At 42.4% G+C, this 21,784-nt stretch overlaps 1 protein-coding gene across 5 annotated transcripts in view; it reads left to right on the forward strand.

The window, feature by feature from the left end:
* YEATS2 (YEATS domain containing 2) overlaps positions 1–21,784 on the forward strand; it is a 49,127-nt gene that overhangs the window by 23,429 nt on the left and 3,914 nt on the right. For 4 of the 5 annotated variants that reach the window (XR_011152902.1, XM_069025107.1, XM_069025108.1 and 1 more), the window contains 17 exons: positions 1,328–1,435; positions 2,484–2,657; positions 3,847–4,105; positions 4,876–5,037; positions 6,308–6,426; positions 6,772–6,927; positions 7,660–7,833; positions 8,590–8,785; positions 11,460–11,591; positions 11,843–11,941; positions 12,926–13,037; positions 14,388–14,461; positions 15,505–15,584; positions 16,523–16,724; positions 18,086–18,312; positions 19,458–19,532; positions 20,922–20,995. Coding sequence is in view for 4 of the 5 variants with exons in the window: in XM_069025107.1 (XP_068881208.1) it covers positions 1,328–1,435; positions 2,484–2,657; positions 3,847–4,105; positions 4,876–5,037; positions 6,308–6,426; positions 6,772–6,927; positions 7,660–7,833; positions 8,590–8,785; positions 11,460–11,591; positions 11,843–11,941; positions 12,926–13,037; positions 14,388–14,461; positions 15,505–15,584; positions 16,523–16,724; positions 18,086–18,312; positions 19,458–19,532; positions 20,922–20,995 (2,423 nt within the window). In the remaining variant the exon portion in view is untranslated. The remainder of the gene's footprint in view (positions 1–1,327; positions 1,436–2,483; positions 2,658–3,846; positions 4,106–4,875; positions 5,038–6,307; positions 6,427–6,771; positions 6,928–7,659; positions 7,834–8,589; positions 8,786–11,459; positions 11,592–11,842; positions 11,942–12,925; positions 13,038–14,387; positions 14,462–15,504; positions 15,585–16,522; positions 16,725–18,085; positions 18,313–19,457; positions 19,533–20,921; positions 20,996–21,784) is intronic. The other variant, XM_069025109.1, reaches the window with a different exon arrangement.

Below are 21,784 nucleotides of genomic sequence, written 5' to 3' on the forward strand. Positions count from 1 at the left end.
TTTTAAAGAGAAGAGTGTGTCTGATAGTTCAGTGGGATATTACAGGTTGGTGAGTTATGCAACTCACCACTTTTCATCTCTTCACTGTGTGCTAGTTTTCTTTATTTATTTTAATGACTTCAGGCTGTGTTTCTCCAGCCAGTCTCAAATGCAGCTGCTGTTGGGAGGACAGGTTATGCCTCCAGCCTTGTCTTCACACCTCCCATTGGCTACCAGTTGTGCAGCTGTGTGGTGAACCAGAGCAGACAGCCAACCTACTTGAAAACTAATGTGTTTCCAGCCATGTGTGTCAGTACAAGGAAGATGCCAGGAGTTGCAGGGCCTGATTTCTGGTTGTGATCCAACCCAAGGATGGGCCAAGTGATTGTAAAACCGTGGCTTTGGGGTTCACATTGATTGTAAAAGAGAGCAATTATATTGTAACAAACTGCCTCAAATGCACTTGACTTCTCTGCTGGCCTCAGACCCAAAAGTGCCAGGTGCATGATTTTGCAGGTGTGGAAATGTTTTTTTTAGTTTAGTTACATAGCTTTGTTTGTTTGGTGAGTTCTGTCTGGAAGGACTGTGTGTCACTGCATCATTCCGGGTAGAGGAGAGCATAAATTCCTCTGAGAGAAGAATGTTCCCCTCCATAACTTGTTTCTTCTTACACTGTCTTCTCTCTCTGAGATTGTGTATAGAATCACAAAATGGCTGAGGTTGGCAGAGACCTCTGGAGATAACCACTCCACCTCAAATCATGGTCAAAGAGAGTAGGTTCCTTGGGAATGTGTCTTTGGGTTTTGAGTATCTTCAAGGCTGAAGAGTCCACAGCCTCTCTGAGCAACCTGTTACTCTGTTTGATCACCATCAATAACAACAAAGTTTTCCTTATAATTTCCTGTATTTCAATCTGTACCCATTGACTCTGTCCTTGCAGGGGATACTATTGAGTGGTGTCTGGCTTGACCTTCATTATACCTTCCTAGCAGGTATTTGTATGCATTGATAAGATGCCCCCTCAGCCTATTTGAACTTTAAGTGAAATACTTTTATATAAAAAATTGATCAGAGAACATGAGTCGGTATTTTTGCCTGTGTATGACTTGGTAAGAAACAGTTACTGCTGTTGGAGATGTAACTTTCCAAATAAAATTTGCTTTATGGATTTTATTAAGAAAGTCAGGCTCCTTTTACTCCAGTGTCAACTGAGTTTTGGAATTGTCTTATTTGCCCAGGTAATTTGGCCTGCCCAGATGGTCCGTGCTGCCCTTTATTAGCAGTCACTTGTTTTATTTCTTTTATTGGACATTTCACTGATTTCTGCACCATGTCTTCTTGTTTGCAGCAGGAGGATTCTCTTTTTGCCACCATGCCACCCCTTTGTCCCATTGGGAGTCATTCCAAGGTGCAAAGCCCCAAATCAGTCACTGGAGGACTTGGAGCTTTTACAAAGGTATTCCTCCTGACTTTTGTGCTGGGACAGGCAGCCTGGTAGTGTCATTTCATGCTGACTTGTGCCACAACCCATGGAACTCCAGTGCCTGTAAAACTTTTACTGGAACCAATGTATCTTGCTGCTAAGGGCTCTGTAGCATCTCTCAAAAATGTATCTTGTTTTCTTTTCTTTCCCTGTGGCTCTGCTGTATCTTTCCTTTTATCACCTCTTCCATCCTTTCTGGGGTTCTTTTTGAATCAGTGTTATGTTCAGGCTGATATTTTGAAAGTAATTTTTAATGGGATGTACTAGAAGTAAAACTGCAGTAGAAGCAAACATCTTTCAGGAGCTTCTTTAAATATTATAACAGTGATTTGTGAATCTCAGATGTTGCTTCTTCTGACTATGTTTCCTTAAATATTATCACATGGAATTTAAAATTGTTTCTGGCAATGTTAGGTGATCCAAGTAAAAGGTGGAAGAATGCTTCCTACCAGTTACAGTACCTACAACAATCTAACATGAAAAATCCCCCCAAAACAGGCTTTTTTGTGTCACTGCCCTTAGGGATTAGATGTAGGGCTGTCCCAGGGGAAACATAAAACATTTACACAAGAGAATTGTGTATATGTCAGTTATAATCATTTGCAGTGTCTATAGCTATTGGTTGTAATGTTGCAGGATAGAAATAAAAAACAGGTTCAGAACATGAATTTGAAACTTTAAAGTGTCGTGGCTCCATGCTGAGATGCAGGGTCTGAAGAAGTCAGCTCTGCCCAAGTCCCTTGTTGGGATGACTGGTATTTGTAACACTACCAGCAATTGCTGTGACTCTGTAATTTCCATGACCACCTCTGAAACATGGACTGCTCTGTCACTGCAGACACCGTCCCACACGCTGTGTTGGGAGCAGCCCTCACCTGGAGCCGAGAGTCCCTGTGGTGGTGGGCACCACGTCTGAGTTCAGAGCATGCCTGCCCTCCCCTGCAGACAGGCTGCTCCACAAGCGATTTTCAGGGGTTTAAGGGGCTTGCTTTTCTTACAACTGTTTCCTCCTCTTGCCAAGGTGATAATCAAGCAGGAGCCCGGGGAGCTGCCGCAGCAGGCGGCGGTGCCGGCGGCAGGCACGGCGGCGCAGCCCTCGGTGCAGCAGTACGTCACCGTCAAGGGCAGCCACATGCTGGCCCTGTCCCCGCAGAAACCCGTCGTGAGCACCGGTGAGGGGACGGTGCAGTCCAAGGTATGGGGCACGTGGGCATCTCTGCTGGGGTGGGAGCTGTCTTGTGGTGTTACTGCAACCCTTGGTGCTTCTCCCAGGGGAGCAGGGTCGTTTCTGCCTCGCTCCCAGGTGGCAGCGCCATGATTAGCTGGGTTCTTGTATGCAGAGGGGCTCGTATCCTGCTTCCTTGTAGTCCTTGGGAAGGGAGCAGGCTGAACAAGCACTGTTGCATTTTATTGTGTACAGGGACATCTCCTGCTTCTGTCCAAGCCATTGCAACAGGGGGGTGGAGGTGCTTTTGGACTGTCAACCCAGAAAGCTGGCTGCCATCATCAGCTCTTGCTGAAACTCATCCAGGTCTTTCCATAAGAAAAGGTGAATTCTTTCCTAGGAATGCAGGCCTGCAACACAAGAGAACAGCACAAATAGGGAGCAGGGTAGAGGCTGAGCCAGAACTAGCATTAGGTGAAAGCAGTCCTAGTTGAGTGGCAACTCAGCCATTTTACTGTAGGAGTAATGCCAATGCAGTCCTGCTTTGACAGGAGTGACACAGCTTCTGAGAAGGCACAGTGCAGTGACAAGATGACAGATGTATCAGAAATTGACTCCATTCTTGCCTCTTTCCATTTTGGCTGGAGTCAAATGACATGCCAAGCACTAGAGATTACATAGAGAACTTCCACATTTGCATAAGTAAATACTTCTTTTGCTTTTGCAACATTTCCTTGTTCTTTTTGCTGCCTTTCTTGCCTGTTTGAGCAGGTATGCAGAAACTCATGTTCTGCTGCAGTTACTGTTAACACATAAAATTGTTGGAGCACTTTGTGGGTTCTGCTTTGAGCTGTAGTTTTCCCAGGGAATCTCTTCCCGTGAATACGTTGAAACTGAATTTCTGCATCTCTTTAATTCACCAAGGCAAATTTTATCTTCAGCTGGAATTAAGCCATTGCTTATAAATCAGAAAAAAAGGAATTGCCCCGTAATTTGAATGAACTTAATCTTTTGTGGGTGCGCTGAGATCCTGATTGTGTTTAACAGTTTATCGTTTTACTTGGGATTGGCCTCTTGCCGACTTAATTTTGTTCCTGAATGAAGAGCTTCTGTTTGTGACCATGCACGTCCTGAAGTATCTGGAAATGGGGGTCGTGTACCAGCTAGGATTCCCATGATGGCTATGGCCAGCAGTGCATCCCATCCTTGTTTGTTGCAGGTTGTTGGTGTTCCCGTTGGTTCAGCGTTGCAGTCAACAGTGAAACAAGCGGTGGCAATAAGTGGTGGCCAGATCCTTGTGGCAAAGTCCAGCTCCTCGGTAGCAAAGGCCGTTGGTTCGAAGCAGGTTGTGACTCAAGGTGTAGCCAAAGCCATCGTGAGCGGAGGCGGAGGGACAATTGTTGCTCAGCCCGTGCAGACTATAACGAAGGCGCAAGTTTCTTCCACAGGGGCTCAGAAAAGTACATCTCAAGGCTCAGGTAGAGTAATTTTGCACCTTGTTAATAGCTAGCGATGGGTCTATATAATGATTTATTCAACTGCAAAATAACTATGCATGATAGAAAAACTTGAAAGTGAGTATCTCTACTACTTTTCACAGAGCTCTGTAGGAAAATTCATGCTGAGATTAATAATAAAGAGAATGTTAATTCATTATCTGTAAGGGGGAAGAGGGAGCACACGTGCTTTAAAACATGCAGTGTTCTGGGAATGGAGATCGGAATAGACACACTGGGGAATGTGCAGGAGACCTAGCAGGCTTTCATGGAGCCAGGTCTCACATTTTTGCCTGGCATTATGGTCCTTTCCCCATTAATCCAGCCAGCCTGAGCCAAAGTGTCCCTATTTCATCCCCACATCTTCCCCAGCGCTTAGAGGTACTAGGAGTATGGGCAGAAGCATCCTGTCTGCATCTGCACACAGCTGCTTTAGCTGAGCACGGGCTGGGGCTCTGGGCTGTTGGAAAGCTGCTGTGTGGTGCCTGGGGCTGGAGGAAGCCTGCAGACCCCACGGCTGTGCCACTTTGGACTGTGGCCACAAGTGGGACTGCACGCAGAGAGATTTTTTCCAGACCTATTAAAAGAAGTGTCTGTGCATAACTGGTGGAGTTAATCTGTGGTTAGAGCAGCTAAGGAGGGATTACTGAGGGCTAGTTGCATGTCACTGAGTGCTTCCATCCTGGGCAGATTTCAGTGCATACTACTTCTTGCAAGCAGCTCTTTTATTTCTTTCTATTCTCTCTTTCTAGTGATGGCTACACTGCAGTTACCAGCCACCAACCTGGCAAACTTGGCAAACTTACCACCAGGCACCAAGCTGTACCTTACCACCAACAGCAAGAACCCTTCTGGGAAAGGAAAACTGCTGCTGATACCCCAAGGAGCCATACTGCGAGCCACAAATAATGCTAGTTAGTCTTGCAGGGAAATCTAATGAGTTAAATAATGTAATCACTGCATAATTAATATGTTTGGCATTTTTGCTATAAAGCATCCTGGTGCTGTGGAAATCAGTAACAGGATAGGGTTTCTTTGTTCACGACAACCCATATGTGGTGCTTTTTAAGTCTGAGATCTCACAAGTGGCTTTTGTTTTCAGTGAAACTGCTTTTCATGCTGTGCTCTCAATGCAGAAACGTGGTTTTTGTTAATAGGCCAGTGAATGGAACTCCCAGTGAAATACCTGCAGAACAACACAGCCTGCTGAGATAGTCCAGTGGGTGAGGCTTTGTTTGCAGTGTGCTGCTGCTGTAGGGAATGAGTACTGCAGGCTTTGGACTGTGTAGATGAAAGGATTTGCTGTGAGCCTTCTCTAGAATGCTGTTCTTGAGGCTGGCGTTGGGATGGGAGATGGATTGGGTGAAAAACTTTTGCTCCCAATTCTGATTTGGCCTGCCTGAGGTATTATTATTCAGTTCAATATAAGGCTGTAAATACCTAGCAACATAGCAATAGAGTACATGTCTACTGAAAAAGTAGATATTCTTGCTGAAGGTATTTTTGGGATGTAGAACTTGTCTTGGGAGCCCCATTGCTTGAGATTTAGGGGGGCAGCTGGGGCAGTTCAGCTTTGATAATCTCATTGGCAGCAAGGAAGATCAAATGCTTGTGATGTTTATGACAGAGCCATGAGTATTTTTTTTACCCTCATTTCTTACTGAGAGACTGCAAATAATTTGCTGTTCAGGCTGTTCCTTCTGGAGATGTAACAATATCAAAGTTTCACTGCAAATTGCCACAGCTTGGTATCCATGATCCATTATTCTATTAACAAAATTGCATTGACAGCCAGTGAAAGTAAAATTAAAAAGTGAGATTCAGAGTGTTTCCAGAGCTTTTGCTGCAGATCCATGACCTGCAAAAGAGTGATGAAAAGATTGTTCTTCCGTTGGACAGCATTTTCATTTGATAGAAAGTTTAAAACAGCCTGAAAGGAGCTTTGCTTGCCCACCAGCCCTCCTAGTTTTCCCAATAGCTCCTCCTGTTCATGGCATTAGCTGAGCTGTAAGAGAGCACAGCAGCACAGCTGAACTCTTCTTTACTGAATAATGTTACTTGGCTGAAAAAGACATGGCACCAAATGTCTTGCAAAGTCTTTTCAAGTACCTGTATATACAGGGATGCTTTTGCAGCTGACACTGTCTTTTTACCAAAGGGTCAAGTCTTTTCCTCTGGTTACAGGTCTTCAGTCTGGTTCTTCTACAAATAGTGGAGGAGGAGGAGGAGGAACCCAAAGCACAAGCAGTAACTTGTCCCAGCACCTCACCTATACATCCTACATCCTGAAGCAGACACCCCAGGTCAGTGGCACAAGCATCTCAGTTGAAGCACATTGACACTTCATGCTGCAGTGGTGTTAGGTGGATGTCCTGTGGTTCTGTAGTGTGTGAAACGTTCTTGGATTCTGCTGTCTGGATCTTATTTGACTTTTCTCCATCAGAAAGTGTTCTGCAGCAAGAAGGCTGTATCCAGCTCTTAGTGCAGGAGCATCCAGTGTAATTAGCAGTGCATTGTTTCAGAAGATGAAATGTTGTTGTGGCTACATTATAGCTACAAGCTTTTATCTGTTATTGACACTCCTAGATTTCTGTTGACTCTTAACTGTGTTTCAAAGTGCTGACCTCCCTGATTTATTTCTGGAGCAGGGCACCTTTCTGGTTGGCCAGCCTTTGCCTCAGAGCTCTGGGAAGCAGCTGACTCCAGCATCAGTTGTTCAGGGCAGTGTAGGAGTTGGAGCATCTTCCACACAAGGACAAGCCCTAAAAGTGATAACTGGACAGAAAACAGCTCTGTTTACACAGGTAATGTGCAAGTGATGTGTTTCTCTCTTACTAGTTTTCTCAGATAAAGTAAAGGAACCACAGCCGCACATTACTGAGAGCATTTCCTTTCACAGTTGTTTGGTTTGATGCGGGTTTTTGTACAATTGTGGTGCTGGCTGTACCACGATGAGGACAGCACACAAAGGCTTACTTTCATCAGACTACAGATTTCCAGCTTTCTCTTCTCAGAGGGGGTCAGCTTGCAATCTGTGTAAGCTTGGGGTTGCTGCTCTGCAAATGGGCTCTGGGATTTCTTACTGAAATGGAATTGGAAAAGTGAATAGAGTCAGGTGAAAAAATGTGCTTAAATACTTGAACACTAAAAATCGGTCACCTGCTAAAGCTCTTAAAAATATTTGGGTTTGGTGTCCCTCAAAGGTCTTTCTAAAAACTACCAAGTAGTCCCTATGAAATTCAAATGCCCCAGGAGTACTTGCAATTGATTATCCAAAATTCAAGATGAATAGACATATATTTGCGAAGTCAGCACTGATAAAGTTGATTTCTGAGGTGATAATTTTGTTCCAGTGATTATTGCCAGAACTTGATTTTTTTCAAAAGTGTTTTGAAAATATTTTCTAGTAACATAAAAAGCATTTATCTTGTTTGTTTTGTTGTTGTTGTTGTTGTTCTGTTTTGATTTGGTTTTCTAAAATAATTTAAAGCCCAAACTAATAGACTGTTTTCCTTATGCTGCATTCTTTCTCAAAGGCTGCATCCAGTGGACAGACGTCACTGGTGAAAATATCAGATGGGTCTATAAAATCAGTGCCTGCCTCATCCCAGCTCTCCAAACCTGGCACCACTGTGCTGAGAGTATCAGGAGGTGTCATCACCACGGCTGCTGCTCCTGCCATGGCCCTCCCCACAAACGGGGTGGCCCAGGTGAGAAACAGCACTGCCAGTATTCTGTAATGCAGTGTTTGCACTCTTGCCACAACAGTCCCAGGAAAGGACTTGTACTGTTTTGTCCCACTGTTGGTATTCTTCCCAGCCAGCTTGCTGGTGGATCTGCTCTTCCTTGCATCAAGCAGCAGTAAGCAGACTGTAGGTGCTCCTGAGACCACAGGCCCTGCACGGTGCTCGGTGCCCAAGCTGCTGCCAGCAGGCGTCGGAGGCCGGCGGTGGCTGCGGTCCTGGCTGTGTGCAGAGGGTGTCACTGCTCTCCACCCCAGGGCAGCTGTGACAGTGCAGCCTGGGAAGGAGCTGGTTTGGCATGGAGGGAGGCAGGACGCAAAACATTTGCTTCTAAAATGAATGCTTTTGTGGGTGGATGCAGCCATGTATCCAATTGATGCAGGCTGTCCACCTGCAGTGGAGCTGCAGTTCATGGAGAGGGGAGGAAGGCAGCAAAATAGTGTGTAATTCACTCTGAGCCTGTTTCTTTCTGTTAGCTCCTAATCTGTGCCTCCCAAATACCTGTGGAGAGTTGATGCCATGCTGCCACAGCCTTCATTCTATATGTGCCATCATTGTGGGGGGGCTTTCAGATATGAGCTTGAGAATCTCTTGCTTCCTGACAATTGATAGATAAGTATTTGGGTTTGCTACTTTTATTGCTTCTATTACCTTGTTGTGCTTATTTTTGAATCACCTGTGACATGAAAAGGGATTTGTTATTCCTCTCTGCCTCTTATGCAGCAAACAGATAATGCAGGTTCCAGTTCATCATCTGGAACTCCTGCAGTAAAGACATCTGGACAGCAACACCAAACCTGTGTAAGCCAGAGCCAGTCTACTTCCTCAGTAGTGAATAAGACTGCGACTTCCAGTGTTGTAAGTGTTGCTTCCTTGATGACTACACCAACGCCTGTGACGGGAAAAGCTACAGTATCAGGTATTAAACTCCCTTCACACCTTTCCTAGAGAAAGTTTAGAATCCAGGTGTGAGTTCTGTAGATGTCTTCACTGTAAATGGAAGAATATAGAGTCACCTGCATTTGTGAGTGTGTAAGTCTCATGCTTTCTAAAACATCTTATTGGCATCACTTTTGGCTTGGCCAAGGAAGTTTCTAATAATTTGGCATCCTTTTGGCATTGACTGTGTCTGTTGCAAATAACAGCACAAGTTGCCCTTTGGTATTGGAGAGGGATTTTAGTTTTCACGCCAGGTTCTCACTAGAAGATGCTTTCTCCCTATCAGGAGCACAGTGTGTCACTGAGTGGGGAAACGATGAAGATACCAGCAGTACTACAGGCTTGATTAGTTTGTGAAACTCCACTGTATACAGAGAAGTTGCATGTGCAGAATTTGTCTCTGAGGCTTTGCATCTGCTCTGTTGGGGTTGAAAAGGAGAGGGATGTTGATTAGAGGGAACTGAAGCCTTTGAAGTCAAAATTCATTAAATACGGTGAAGTAGGCTGGATCTGGATCATTCAAGTTAATAAAATGAGGTAATAAAAATGGACTACCCTTACGTGAAGGGGAGTTCTCTGTGTTTAGTTTTATTGTATTCCATCATCTTTCATGTCAGGGAGAGCAAATACAGCAGGTTTGAGAGTTATGAGTTAAAACTGGAAATTTTTGTTTAGATCAATTTACCTGCTGGCATGTTCTGTTCACTTGAAGTGGTTTCTTATAAAGTGAAAGCAGAGTAAAAATACAGAAAAGAGAAAGTAACTGACACTGAGCTCATCTGACAGTGTCTTTTTGAAGCAGCTCTTCTTGTTTCCTCTCTACTCAAGACTTTTAAACTTCTCCTTTCTCATGAGTGTATTTTACCCAGAGCTTGAAAATAAACAGCATAGACTGCTGACTGACTGACAGAACCCTGCAGGAAGCAATTCAGTATTTTTCTCTGTGCAAGGAAAGTGGCCAGGTGGGGTTTTTTGTAGGAAATAAGCCATACTAAACAGCTTTCAGATTAAAACTCCCATTTATATGTGAGAGTGGTGTCTAGATTTTGTTTGTGGAGTTTTTTGTAACCTGAGGCATTGACTTCTTCGTGGAAAACTCTTTCTTCAAGAATCTCAGAAGGAACAGTGGCTATAAAGCATGTTATTTCAATGTAATACCAAACAAAAACTCAAACAAAACTGTTAAAATTCTGAACATTTGTGTTTTTAAAGGCAACTTTTTAAAAAGGATTTCAAATTTTCCCTTGTTTTATATCAAGCAATGTCTCCCACCCACCAGGCTGATAGGGTATGTTGAAAAAGTCCCTTCTTACCAGCCTTGCTGTTGGGTCCCTTGCTGTCCTACCCTGACACATCAGTATGTCCCACACAAAGGACATCCACTAGGTGAGCCTTCTTGCCTGGTGAAAGCCTGACTGACCAGTGCTGGGCATCCCTAAAAACCAATACATCTTCACCAGACCTTGCACGTCTAGTACTTGGAAGGCCAGCTGTGTTTCAGTACTCCTACTACTACTAGTAATAATAATAATAATAATAATAATAATAATAATAATAATAATAATATAAAGAAAATGGAAACTTTAAGTCAAAACAAATCATAATTACAAAATTGCCATGGTGAAACTAAGAAGTTTATTGTTGTCAATGTTTTAAAATAGCAGCCTGCTAAATTTCCACAATCTGAAGAAAAGTTAGCTACAGACTGAATACAATTACATGGAAAATAGCCAGTTTACCAGTAGAAAGGATGGACATAGGCCCAAATCTCAGTGTTAGACTGCTGGCTGTGGTGTCTTGGGATGTCATCACAAGGAGATGACATCTCCTTGTGAAGGAGAGAGCTGGCAGATAAGTGATGAGTACTCCTCACCCATGGAACTATGGCACAGCTTGGAGTTGTGCTGCTATCTCCTGAAGTTGCTGAGTGCTGCCATTGATAATGCTGTTACTATCTGAATGTTCTGCTTGTTCTTTTGGCCTTGACTAAACTCAGGGATTTAGTTCAGTCTCTAGTTTAATGTACTTCACAGCCTGATTAGCCATCCTTATGGGTGTGTTCAGTGCACATTGCAGACAGACACACGACACTCAGTTCAGCTATGTCCTTTGTCAGACCTGCTGCACAGCAGCCTTGGGCTTGTCCCATAGTTGGAACAGGGTTGATTGTGCTCTGCTGACTGCAGTGGATGCTGCTAAGCTGAACTGCAGAGGTGTGAGTGGCACTGGGATACCTCCCTGAGAGCAGCTGTGTGAGTACAACAGAGCTGTAGTTCACTGGCTTATCACAGCCTTGAACACAAGGTCTGGTCCTGACAAGAGTGTTTTACTCTGCTGAGCCTGCTTCAGTTGAAAGGTTTGTTACATCAACTTTGCTTAAGATTCATTAGGTAATTAGGAGATTTGCTTTATAACTTTCAGAGTGCTGTGCAGCATGTAACAGTGTGCACACTGCGGTGCAGCACTATAGAGTTTGAGCCATCACTTGTGTCAGGGAAAACTCGTCCTGACAGCTCACCAAACTGTGGCTTGTTAAGAGGATGGCAGTGCTAGGTTACATGCCATCCTGCTTCAAGCAGAAAGGGAGAGAAGTAGCTGGAGATAAACTAACTGGTGTGTTTTATTTAACATTTTGTCTTCCGTTCTTCTTGCAGGGTTGCTAAAAATCCACTCAAATCAGTCTAGTCCACAGCAGGCTGTTCTGACAGTTCCCAGCCAGCTTAAACAGCTCGGTGTAAACACAGCTTCTGGAGGTGTTCAGACAATACTCATGCCTATGAACAAAGGTAAAGGGCAGAGGAGGATGACAGATGGTGTTTGAAAATCTCCTTTGACACAGGGTAGCACTTGGTCACTGTTGGCATACATGGTCCGAAGTAGAGATAGAAGAAATTGTAGCAAGGAATTCATCCCTAAACTTTGTGCTGCAAAAAGAGTGTGTTGCTTCTGAAAATTTTAATTTGTCTAAGTGTATGAAATTTGATTTTCTTTTTCTTCTTCGTTGCCCCCCTCCTTTCTTTTTTCTTTTTATTGCCAGTGCTACAGTCACTTTCTACCAGCAAAGTTTCAGCAGTTTCAGCAGTCACAACAGCAAGTACAGTTGTCCCAAGTCCCTCCACAGCATCCATTGCCAAAGGTAACAAGGGATTTCTTAGTAAGATGAGTAGTAAAAATAAGCTGATGCTGCTTTATGCAAGTGGCCTATGAAAGTAGACAAGATGATTGTGGGTTCCTTTATTTCCATTATTAGTAGAGTTTAAATCAAGTTAAAATGACACCTGGGGACTAGGAATTTAACAGTGACTTCCCCTTCAACAAATCCCACAGCATAGACAAGTATGGAGAAAAATGAGAATGTTCTAGAAAGCTACAAGGTGTAGCTTAAACACTTACTGTTTCAATCCATATTTGCAGAACTGCATAGAGCAGTAAGTATTTAACCACAGACTGCAGTTCTCAGACAGATGGACTGGAGGTTGCTTTCCAGCAGCACTAGCTGTAGACAGCACATGTCCCTGTGCACACAGAGGGGAAAGAGGTACCTACAGTCCCTCCCAGAATAAAGCACGGGGCAGAGCTGACACACCTGAAGTCCAGTTATGGCAGAACTGTCATGTCTCTCTCCATCCCAGCTGCATGACCAGACTGCCTGGTTATTTGGGTTCGGTGCGTCTCTCACTGCTTCTGTCTCACCAGAGGTCTGTCCTAGACATGAGAAAGTTCAGGTGTCAGAATCAGTGATGTCTTCAAAATAGTTGTCACTTCGAAATGTCACTTCTTGTTAAAACTTGGTAGCTTTCTATGCAACTCTTTGCAGATTGGCCAGGCAGTTCAGTGTAGATCAGGCAGTCATATGCAAAACAGCAGCAAATGATTATGCAGGTTTTCTGACAAGGATGAGAAGTGAGTGTGGAGATTTGTGGGGGGAACATGTTCTGGTAGGTCTCTTTCAGCAGCATTGAAGGTCAAATTTGTTCTTGCTTAGCAATGAGAATGTAAACAATAAATGAAGGGATGTTATGTAAGACCTTTAGTCTTACTGGAGTCTCACAAGACTGTCTGGTACTTTTATCAAGCTGGCTGTACTTTTTGTCTTAAAATGTTTTCTGTTTCTTTGAAGTTAAGATGGAGCCTGATTCAACAGGACAAAACTGCAGTTCTGTGGGTACCCAAGAAGGCCAAGCAGCAGTTAAAACAGAAGAGAGCTCTGAACTTGGGAATTATGTTATCAAGTAATTGTTCATTTCTCTATAAGGATTTCTGATCTTTGAAGTAGTGAGGGAATGGAGATGGTTCTAGGGATGCTTTGTGTTACTTTGTGTGTAGTGTTACTTTGACCTAGAAATACTTTTTATAATAAATTAGAATTAATGTATATATATATAATATAATATATTTATACTTTTATAATTATAAATACTTTATCATTTATAGTAATTTTTATAATTTATATATAAGTATATAAATTATAATTTTTATAATAAATTATTAAATCTTCTGTCCCATACACTGCTGTATCTGTACTAATCCTCTTGGGTGGCATTTGTTTCAGACAGTGTTGCAATGTTTCATTTGTGAGTGGATTTGTATGCAGGGTTCATGAAAGAGGAAAAATTATTTGAAGATTTGCAGTTGTTTTGGGCTTTTTTAAAATCACAGACTGCTAAAATCTCTCTATCATCCTCTGCTTGTATATTGCCATTGCGTGTCCTTAGTCAGGTGACACTGCCCAGTGAAATGCAGCTCTGAACAGGGGCATCTGAAATAAGTAGAGCTGTCCACCTTCTAGCCTTTCAAGTCTTGCTAAACTCATATACTTCTGTAATTACTTAGTATGAGGGCTGCTTTGCTTCAGAATTAGAATTAAATAATAATGAGTATTTGATCACTGGATGCTGTGAAATCCAGTGGCATGTTTGTGATGCTTTTGCAAGTACTTCTTAGTGTTTTTTTCACCAGAACTCAAACTGCAGAATTTTCTCTGCATATTTCTTGCAGTGTGTAGGATGTCTCCTTCTGCTCTTGATTCCTCCAACTTTTCTGTCTCTGTGTTTTGAAAAGTTTTGTTATCTCGGCATATCCCTGAAGACACTACCCCAATGGAGAGTATGTGTAAGAGACAGGAATAAATCTTCAGTCACTACACACTGAAAATTATCTGTTATAAGATAACAATTGGAAAATACAGTTCCTGAGAGTTAAATAGACTATGTCTGGTTAAGTAAAGTCACGTAAACAGAAAGTTTCCTATGCAGTATCCTGTGTTTCCTACTGGGACAACCTGCACTAGTGACCTCTCAAAGTAGTGTTGCAGCTTGCAAGATAATGCAGGGGTTTTCTCCAAGCTTGTCTTCAGTTTCTTCAGCCTGACAGATGCAGCTTCAGATGTGGACATTTTGGCAAGAGGAGGGGCTGTTTAAAATACCTTCACTGGATTGGGGTGTAAGAGTTTATCCTCACACTGCTATTTGTAATGCCTTGGGGCTAAAGACTTTAAACCATGCGGTGATTTTAAAATCTTTTACATCTGATTCATTGCTTTCAACAGCAGTCTTCACTGTGATTCTTTTTATCCCTTGCAGCATAGAATATTTGGAGAACATCCAGCAGCTTTTAACAGCAATAGTGAAGAAGGTTCCATTAATTGCTGAAAAAAGTAAGCAGTAAATGAAAGGCTTTGCTCTGTATTGTCAGTGTATCAACAGAATGCCTTGCATACTCCGTAGCCACAGAAGTTATTAAAAGGTGGAATGAAATGAAGCCATTCTCCTAGAGAGCTTACTCCAGGGGTTATTCTGAAGATGCTTAGAATTAGGTTCTTCCAGTAAAGTCAAGTATGTTGTTAGCAGTTAAAATCTTTCATCTGTTTTTTTCCTTAGAAATAGATTGCACTTCTTCACATAATGGCTGCAAGTAGGTCTTCTTTTTCCTGGTTTGTCCTTAATGGATGTGCTTTTTTCTTTTCTTTTTTCTTTTTTTAAATTTAACACTAGGGTTTCAGTGAGCTGGCAAATACAGTAACATAGCTCAACACTGAAATGTGCTTGTTATTGGGGTTTTTGCCTTCTTTTTTAAATAAAAGGGGATAGTTTGCAGAGAAACATTTTAATCTTGTGTGGTACTTTATTATTTCATTCCTCTTACTCATGTACATAACTGAAAATGTTTCGACTTTCTCTCGTAACTAATGCACTTTGAACAAGTGGTAGTGGAGACTGGGTAGAGCAGACCCTTGCAAGCAAAGGCAGCAAAGTAGGAGTAGTGAGAGGCACAGTAAAGCCTTCATCACATACAGCTCTTGCACTTTCGCCAGGAAACCTTTTCACTGTTTTTTCATTTTCATGTTGTAGTTTGTTTGGAAAAAAAAAGCAAAACAGTTTTCCAGAGGTAGAGACTTTGACTAGTAAGGCAGACTTAGAGGTGTACATAATAGAGCTTGCAGTGGGAAAGAGGCTTAAAACAGCCCATAGCTACAGGTGTCTGTATATGACCAAGAGGGAGGCTGGTTTTGCATCCAAAAACCAGTGTCAGTCTCTCTTGGACAGAGCACAGCATGTGTAAGAGTTAGTTGCAGTCATTGAGCCTGTGAGCATGAAAGGCATTTCCCTTTTCCTCTTTGCTGAATAACATCAAACCCAGAGTTCATCTTACTTCACTTACTGAAAATTTAAAAGAGTTTTTGATTTTGTGGTTTTTTAGGTGAGGATGTAAGCTCTTTTTGTGCCGGTTCAGTGGAACAGTATTACAGCTGGAATATTGGGAAGAGGAGGGCAGCCGAGGTAATTCTCTCATCCACTGTTTCATAAGCAGTCACTAGGAACGCAAGAAGGATTTCTGAATTATGGAACCTTCCTTCTTGTTGTCTGTTTTGTTTCCTGAATAAATCTGACTTTAAATGGCAGCATCCCTTACTGCAAGGTGCACTGACTTGTGTTCAGACGGTGATCCAGTTTATTGTTCGCAGGCTTTCTCAAGCAGAAAGGATGCTGAAGGTCATTTTTCAGTTTATTTATAGTAAGATGGTTTTTGAAGCATTTTAAAACTTTAAATTTTTTTCAAAGGGATAGTACTTTATCCTCATCTCTCCTCTGTGGCATGTTACAGTCAAGGGAATTTTACCCAACATCCTTTATCTGTCTTTTTAGGGGATTGTGTCTGTTTTCTGCAGGATGAGAACTGAGGGATCTGACATAAGCAGTACTAGTGCTGGAATAGATTGTCAGTTCACCAAAGATAAATATTTCAGTTAACCTGGACCTTTTGTATTGTGGTTTCCCTCTATTTCTTCATAACTTTGCCATCTTGCTGTGAAGTTTTACAGGGAAGATGTTAACTAACACTGAATTAGATCCTCTGCTGCTGCCAGCTTAAATGATCATAGAGTTTACACAAATTTTAAGAACATATTTTGCCCTAGTGGATTTCTTGCACTATGCCATCTTTGGTGTTATTTGGGAGATGAGTCACTTGAGTTACTTGAGATTTCAAGTCAAGACGAATGTGACAAGGCCCCTGTAAATGTGTGTCTCTTTTCTTGAGATTTTTTTTGGATGATAAAGCAAAGTTTAAATGACCTGTCAGAAGTCACTCTGACTTCTGAGAAAATCATGTTCCTTTTCTGTTTCCCTTGCAACCTGGATTGTGTTTCTGGGCTGTAAGTAAGCTAACCATAAGTGTTCTAGCCATTGTAATGAGCTTTCTCTTTGGTTGGTCACAGTGGCAACGAGCAATGACAGTGAGAAAGATCCTACAAGAAATCATAGAGAAGCATCCCAGGTTTCACAGTATCACCCCCCTGAAAACAAAGCACGTGGTGCACTGGTGTCGATGCCATGGCTACACTCCCCCTGACCCCGAGGCCTTGCGGAACGATGAGGACTCCATTGAGGATGTGCTGACACAGATAGACAGTGAGCCAGGTGAGTCTGGAGGGACAGGAAGCTCCTTTCTGCCAAAGACACTGTTTATTAAATGCCTGTGTTCAAGCACATCTGGAGAAGGGGATTCTTACTGTCTTTGCTTTAACTTAGTTCAGTCTGGAATAACAAAACTTGGAGATTGTAAGGGCAGGCCTACAAGTGGGGCTGTCCCTTGTTCCTGTCAGTCCTGATGTTTCTCTGGGGCTTCTCTTGGTTTTTATTGTGCTTTGGGGCTCTTGAAAGCTCAGTGTAGATAAATCTCATGAAAGATGATTTTTTCTCCACAATGTAATCATTTATAAGTGGATACACAAAGTTAGCATAGGGAGTAATGACATTTCTGCCCTTGGGTAGGCTTAGCCTCTGTTAAGACTTACCATGCAAACAGTATGAATGAGTTCAGGTACAAAACAAAAAAAACAAACCTGGCAGTGGCAATGTGGAGCTCAGTGGGAGTTAATTTATCTCCAAAAGTGAGGTGAATTGGCTTGTGTGAAGCTTCATGCTTTGTATTACATTATTCCACTAGCACAGCTCTAGGATCCCCACAGTTCATTTTAGTATGTATTAAAATCATGCCTTAATTTCGTCCTTTCTTCACAGTTACGCCATCTTATTTCACCTTCAGATAATCCCTTTCCAAAAGCTGAATGTTCTTCTGTTCTGATCGTTCAGGGATTTAAGGTATTTCACAGAAGTGTAGGGTATTGATTATATGTTATAAAGTCTGGCCCTGCATTGCAGTTGTTGAAGGTGGAAAGGAAGCCTGCATCTACCTTATAATATTTTTATTTAAATCACTGTATTTGTGTTTGTCTTGGAAGAGCAGAATCTGTTTACTGCATAGCTTTGCACTGAAGGTTTTACTGGCTTGTGTCAATCATGCAGAGAAGAGGTTACCCTTCTGCTGTTCCACTGTGAACCTGCCTTCTGATTTTTTTAAGAAGCATGATAACGCTCATTACAATGTAAGAGATGATTTAGCACTACATTGTGCCTATATAGTAAAAGCTCCACTTCTCTAAGCAAGTTGAAGAGCATCAGACTGATTTGCCAGTTGCCAAAATGCTTAGAAAGCTTCTGTGAGAATGTTTGGGAGACTGACATAAGCCTGGTTTTGTATAAAATGCAGCCTTCTTGGTTGGTGTAGGAGCAGATGTGGGAGAGAACCATGAGTGTCATGAAGATATAATTAGAAGGCTCTCAATGACTGTTTGCATTTCTATTCATCCTTATATTTGGTAGGCACTACAAAAATAACTTGCAATTACCTTAGTTTCTTACCATATTTTGAGTGTGCATCTGTTTATAAACAGCCTTCCCTAACCCATCATGTGTTTAATTGATTGCTTCTATTTCAGAATGCCCTTCATCTTACAGCAGTGGTGAGGAGCTATGCCGAAAACTGGAGGAACTACAGCAATTTCTGAAACAAGAACCAGAACATGAAGAGGAAGTAGATATTCTCAACTTCAGCGAGCCATTAAAAATAAACATTAAGAAAGAACAGGAGGAGAAGCAAGAAGAGATGAAGTTCTACATGGCTTCCTTGCCTGCATCAGAGTTTGTGAGGGACACTGCTGAGAAGGTAATGAGTGAATCATAAAGCTAATTAGAATTATTGTGAAGCTAGTTGTGGTCTTACATTTATTTAGTTGCATTTCTTTCATCTATATAGGCCTCAGGACTTTTAAATGAATTTTTTATAAATGCCCTGGAAAAACTGGACCTTCTGACTCAAGACATGCAGCTGCCAGTTCTGGCAGGGGAAAGGGAAGAGTGCCAGCTGGGAGCTCACTTCAGAGTAGCTGTTTTGCAGGGCTTAGTACAGAAAAATTATCTTGAAAGGCTAAAAGCAAGGATAAATTGAGGGATGAGGAGCACTAGGACTGAATTCTTCCTGTCCCATCATGCAGAAGATGGGGACTTGTTGCTTGGACCAATGCTATGTAACAGCAGTTCCTGAAAAGGGATTCTGGTAAAACTTACTAGCAAATTTCTCTACTGCTTGGATGTCTTCCTCCAGTTCAGGGCAAAAGAGAGGGAGGTCTTTTGTCACAGCAGCAGGAGCGAGAGAGGAGACTGACTTGGCTTGTAGGAAAGAGTGCTTGCTGTTGTACCAGAGGAGATGGGAGCAGCAGGAGGGGTTTGCATGGAGCAATTGTTGGAGAAAGAAAGGATCTCCGTCCCCACCTCACCTGCTGACACCAAGGGACAAAACTTTGGTTCTGCAGTGTATCTGGTCTCTTGCTACGTAGGTGACAAAGGCACGGGCACAATGAGAGTGGAACTGAGGGATGAAACACTCTTTTGATGTGGAACTTCTGTGCCAGGAGTACTGTTTAAAGTGGTTTCAGTGGCCATAGCTGGGTGCAGGAAAGATGATGAGCAGATGGATTGAAGATACGTACAATTTTAAAATGGAGCTTCCCTTCTCAACCCAAAGATACCCAGTGCAGCCTGGGTTTTGTGTGGACACTCTGAAACAAAAACTAAAACCTGCTTTTGTTTCTTCTGACTTTCAGAGGCATTTCTACAGGCTGTGCTAATTTTACCCAGATTTTTTTAAAATTAAGCCTGAGATTATACTGCTTGAAAGTTCTGTAGTGTCTACTTGCTTCTCTTTTAACTACCCTTTGTAATAGGGTTTTTTTCTGTTAATCTTATCTAATTGTAGTACAATGTGAGTTGTGTTATTTGATATACTAATTTTTTTTCTCTTGTATTTTATAGATAGGGATTTCTTTTCAACCTGCTGAGGTACAAAAGAATGTTTATGCATCTGTAATAGAAGATATGATTTTAAAGGTAAGAAATTACTTCACAGGAAGGGCTTGTCTGTAATTGTATCAACTCAGCAATTAGAAAAAAAGATGGAATATCTATATTAATATGCATTTATCAAATCAAAGTCTGTCTTTCTGCATTAATAGATAGATACATAGCTGCCCAAAGAGGGTCATACACTTTTGTGTGGGTTTTCAGTTTTCTAACTGATTTGTTGGCTTGGCACAGAATAGTGATTTGCAAATTCTCACCACCACTAAGATACTGACTCATTCTGTAATTTTGAAAGTACCCCTTGCTTTGTCCTTCCCTTCAGAACTGGGGGGAATCTTTCAGATTGTGTAAGACTTGATTATTTTATACAAGGTTAGCTATATTTTCCTAAATACTGCTCAGTTACTTTGCCCAGGTTGTCTCTGCTGGGAGACTGCTGAATTCCTGTGGACAGTAACAATTCTGCCATGTGCGAGAAACTCCTTCTCTATCCTCATCACTTCTGGAAAAATAGAGAAATGGTTTTGCACCAAAACTTGAACAGCAGAGATCTGGAGTTCTTGGGTTTGGACTGAAGGCTAACACAGATTATTTCTAGCAGCACTCTGGTGCATTTCATGCCAAAGATGATTTTTGGGGTTGTTTATACAGACTGCAGCTTATCAGAAGATGAGTTTTACAAAAGTTAATTGATTCCAGGTGGCACATGCAGTCATGTGCGTGCCTGTGCTGTGCTTCCTGTTACTTACCACAGTTGAACTCTGATACAGATACATCCATTTGTAGACACAGATTGTAGCCATCAGGTTGCTCCATTCTAATTGTAGTTATGCCAGCTTTCCTCACTGAATGTTCCTGAAACCTCTCCTCTGGTCTTGATACAGCACAGAAAGCCAGGAGCCTTAATTAGCTTTTGACTGAACCTTGGTTAAGCCAAGTGTTGAGCATATGGCTGCCCAGGCTGGGAGGTTTCTGTGGGTGTGTCTTGACACAAGCCTGGTGACCACAGGGAGTGGGCTGGGATGCAGGTACTGGCTCCCAGGAGACTATCTGCAGTCTGCCATGTACAAAACCAGCTCTGGTGTGTGAGAGGAACGGTCCTGAAATGCTCTTGGAAGCACAGGCACTGGAACATTGGATCCACCCTGCTGGGCACGTACTGCTCTGCAGATCTGGAGGGAAACCAGGCTGGGCAGCTGCAGCCTGAGCTCTGTGCATCTCTGGGTCTCTTTCTGTTAAATAAACTCATGTCTTAAGTAATAAAACTCACTCAGGTGTCTTGAACTGCCCTATGCTGATCGACTGAGGATTGAAGCAAGCCAAGATTTCAGCTGCTCTTACACTGATACTTGAGCAAATAGCAAGTTCCTTTGCTCTTTTTGTCATGCTGTCTCCTAATGCTGTCTCTTGTCTCAGGCCACTGAACAGCTGATGAGTGATATCCTACGGCAAGCGCTCGCTGTGGCGTACCAGACAGCTCCTCACAACAGGTACAGCACCAGGGCTCCTCTGCCACCACTTACACCAGCACTAAGGACTTCAGTGGCTTCGGGAATTTAGTCAGGCTTTGTGTGGCTCAGACCATGAGAGTGAGGGAATTTATGGACTATACTCTGAGAAGACCCAAGCCTTAAGAGAGGGTTTGTCATTTTGTGGCTCTCTAGTGGGAAAGGATGGGAACAGAAACATTAAAAACCAAGGCAGGATTCTCTGGTATTGCCATGCCTCAGAGGCAGATGGCCTGTTTCTACAGAGCCACGCTGGAAGGACCTGCTCACTCTTGTCCATCTCAGGTTACTGTGTAGACAACTTATCTGTGGCCTGCCAGAACTTAAACAACCTAAATAATCTCTTTATTTTACTGATACACACCTTTCTGCCTCAGATGCTGAGTGATTTTTATAGAATCATAAAATTATTTGGATTGGAAGGGACCTTAAAGTTCATCTTGTTCCACCCCTTGCCATGTGCAGGACACCTTCCACTATCCCAGGTTGCTCCAAGCCCCATCCAACCTGGCCTTAAACAGTTCCAGGGATGAGGCAGCCACAGCATCTCTGGGCAACCTGTCCAGTGCCTCACCACCCTCAACAGTAAAGAGGTTTTTTTTAATACCTAATGATTAGGCCACATTTTGATTTCTGTTCAGCAGCATGATTTGGGATAGCTTAAATTGATTAAAAAAACCCAAACACTATGAGAAAATGCTCAGTTTAAATATTCACTTGTATGCAATACATAAATATTTACATAATATATAGGTATGTATATATGTTGTA

The sequence above is a fragment of the Aphelocoma coerulescens genome, chromosome 9 (genome assembly GCF_041296385.1).
Source record: "Aphelocoma coerulescens isolate FSJ_1873_10779 chromosome 9, UR_Acoe_1.0, whole genome shotgun sequence".
NCBI classification, from domain to species: domain Eukaryota; kingdom Metazoa; phylum Chordata; class Aves; order Passeriformes; family Corvidae; genus Aphelocoma; species Aphelocoma coerulescens.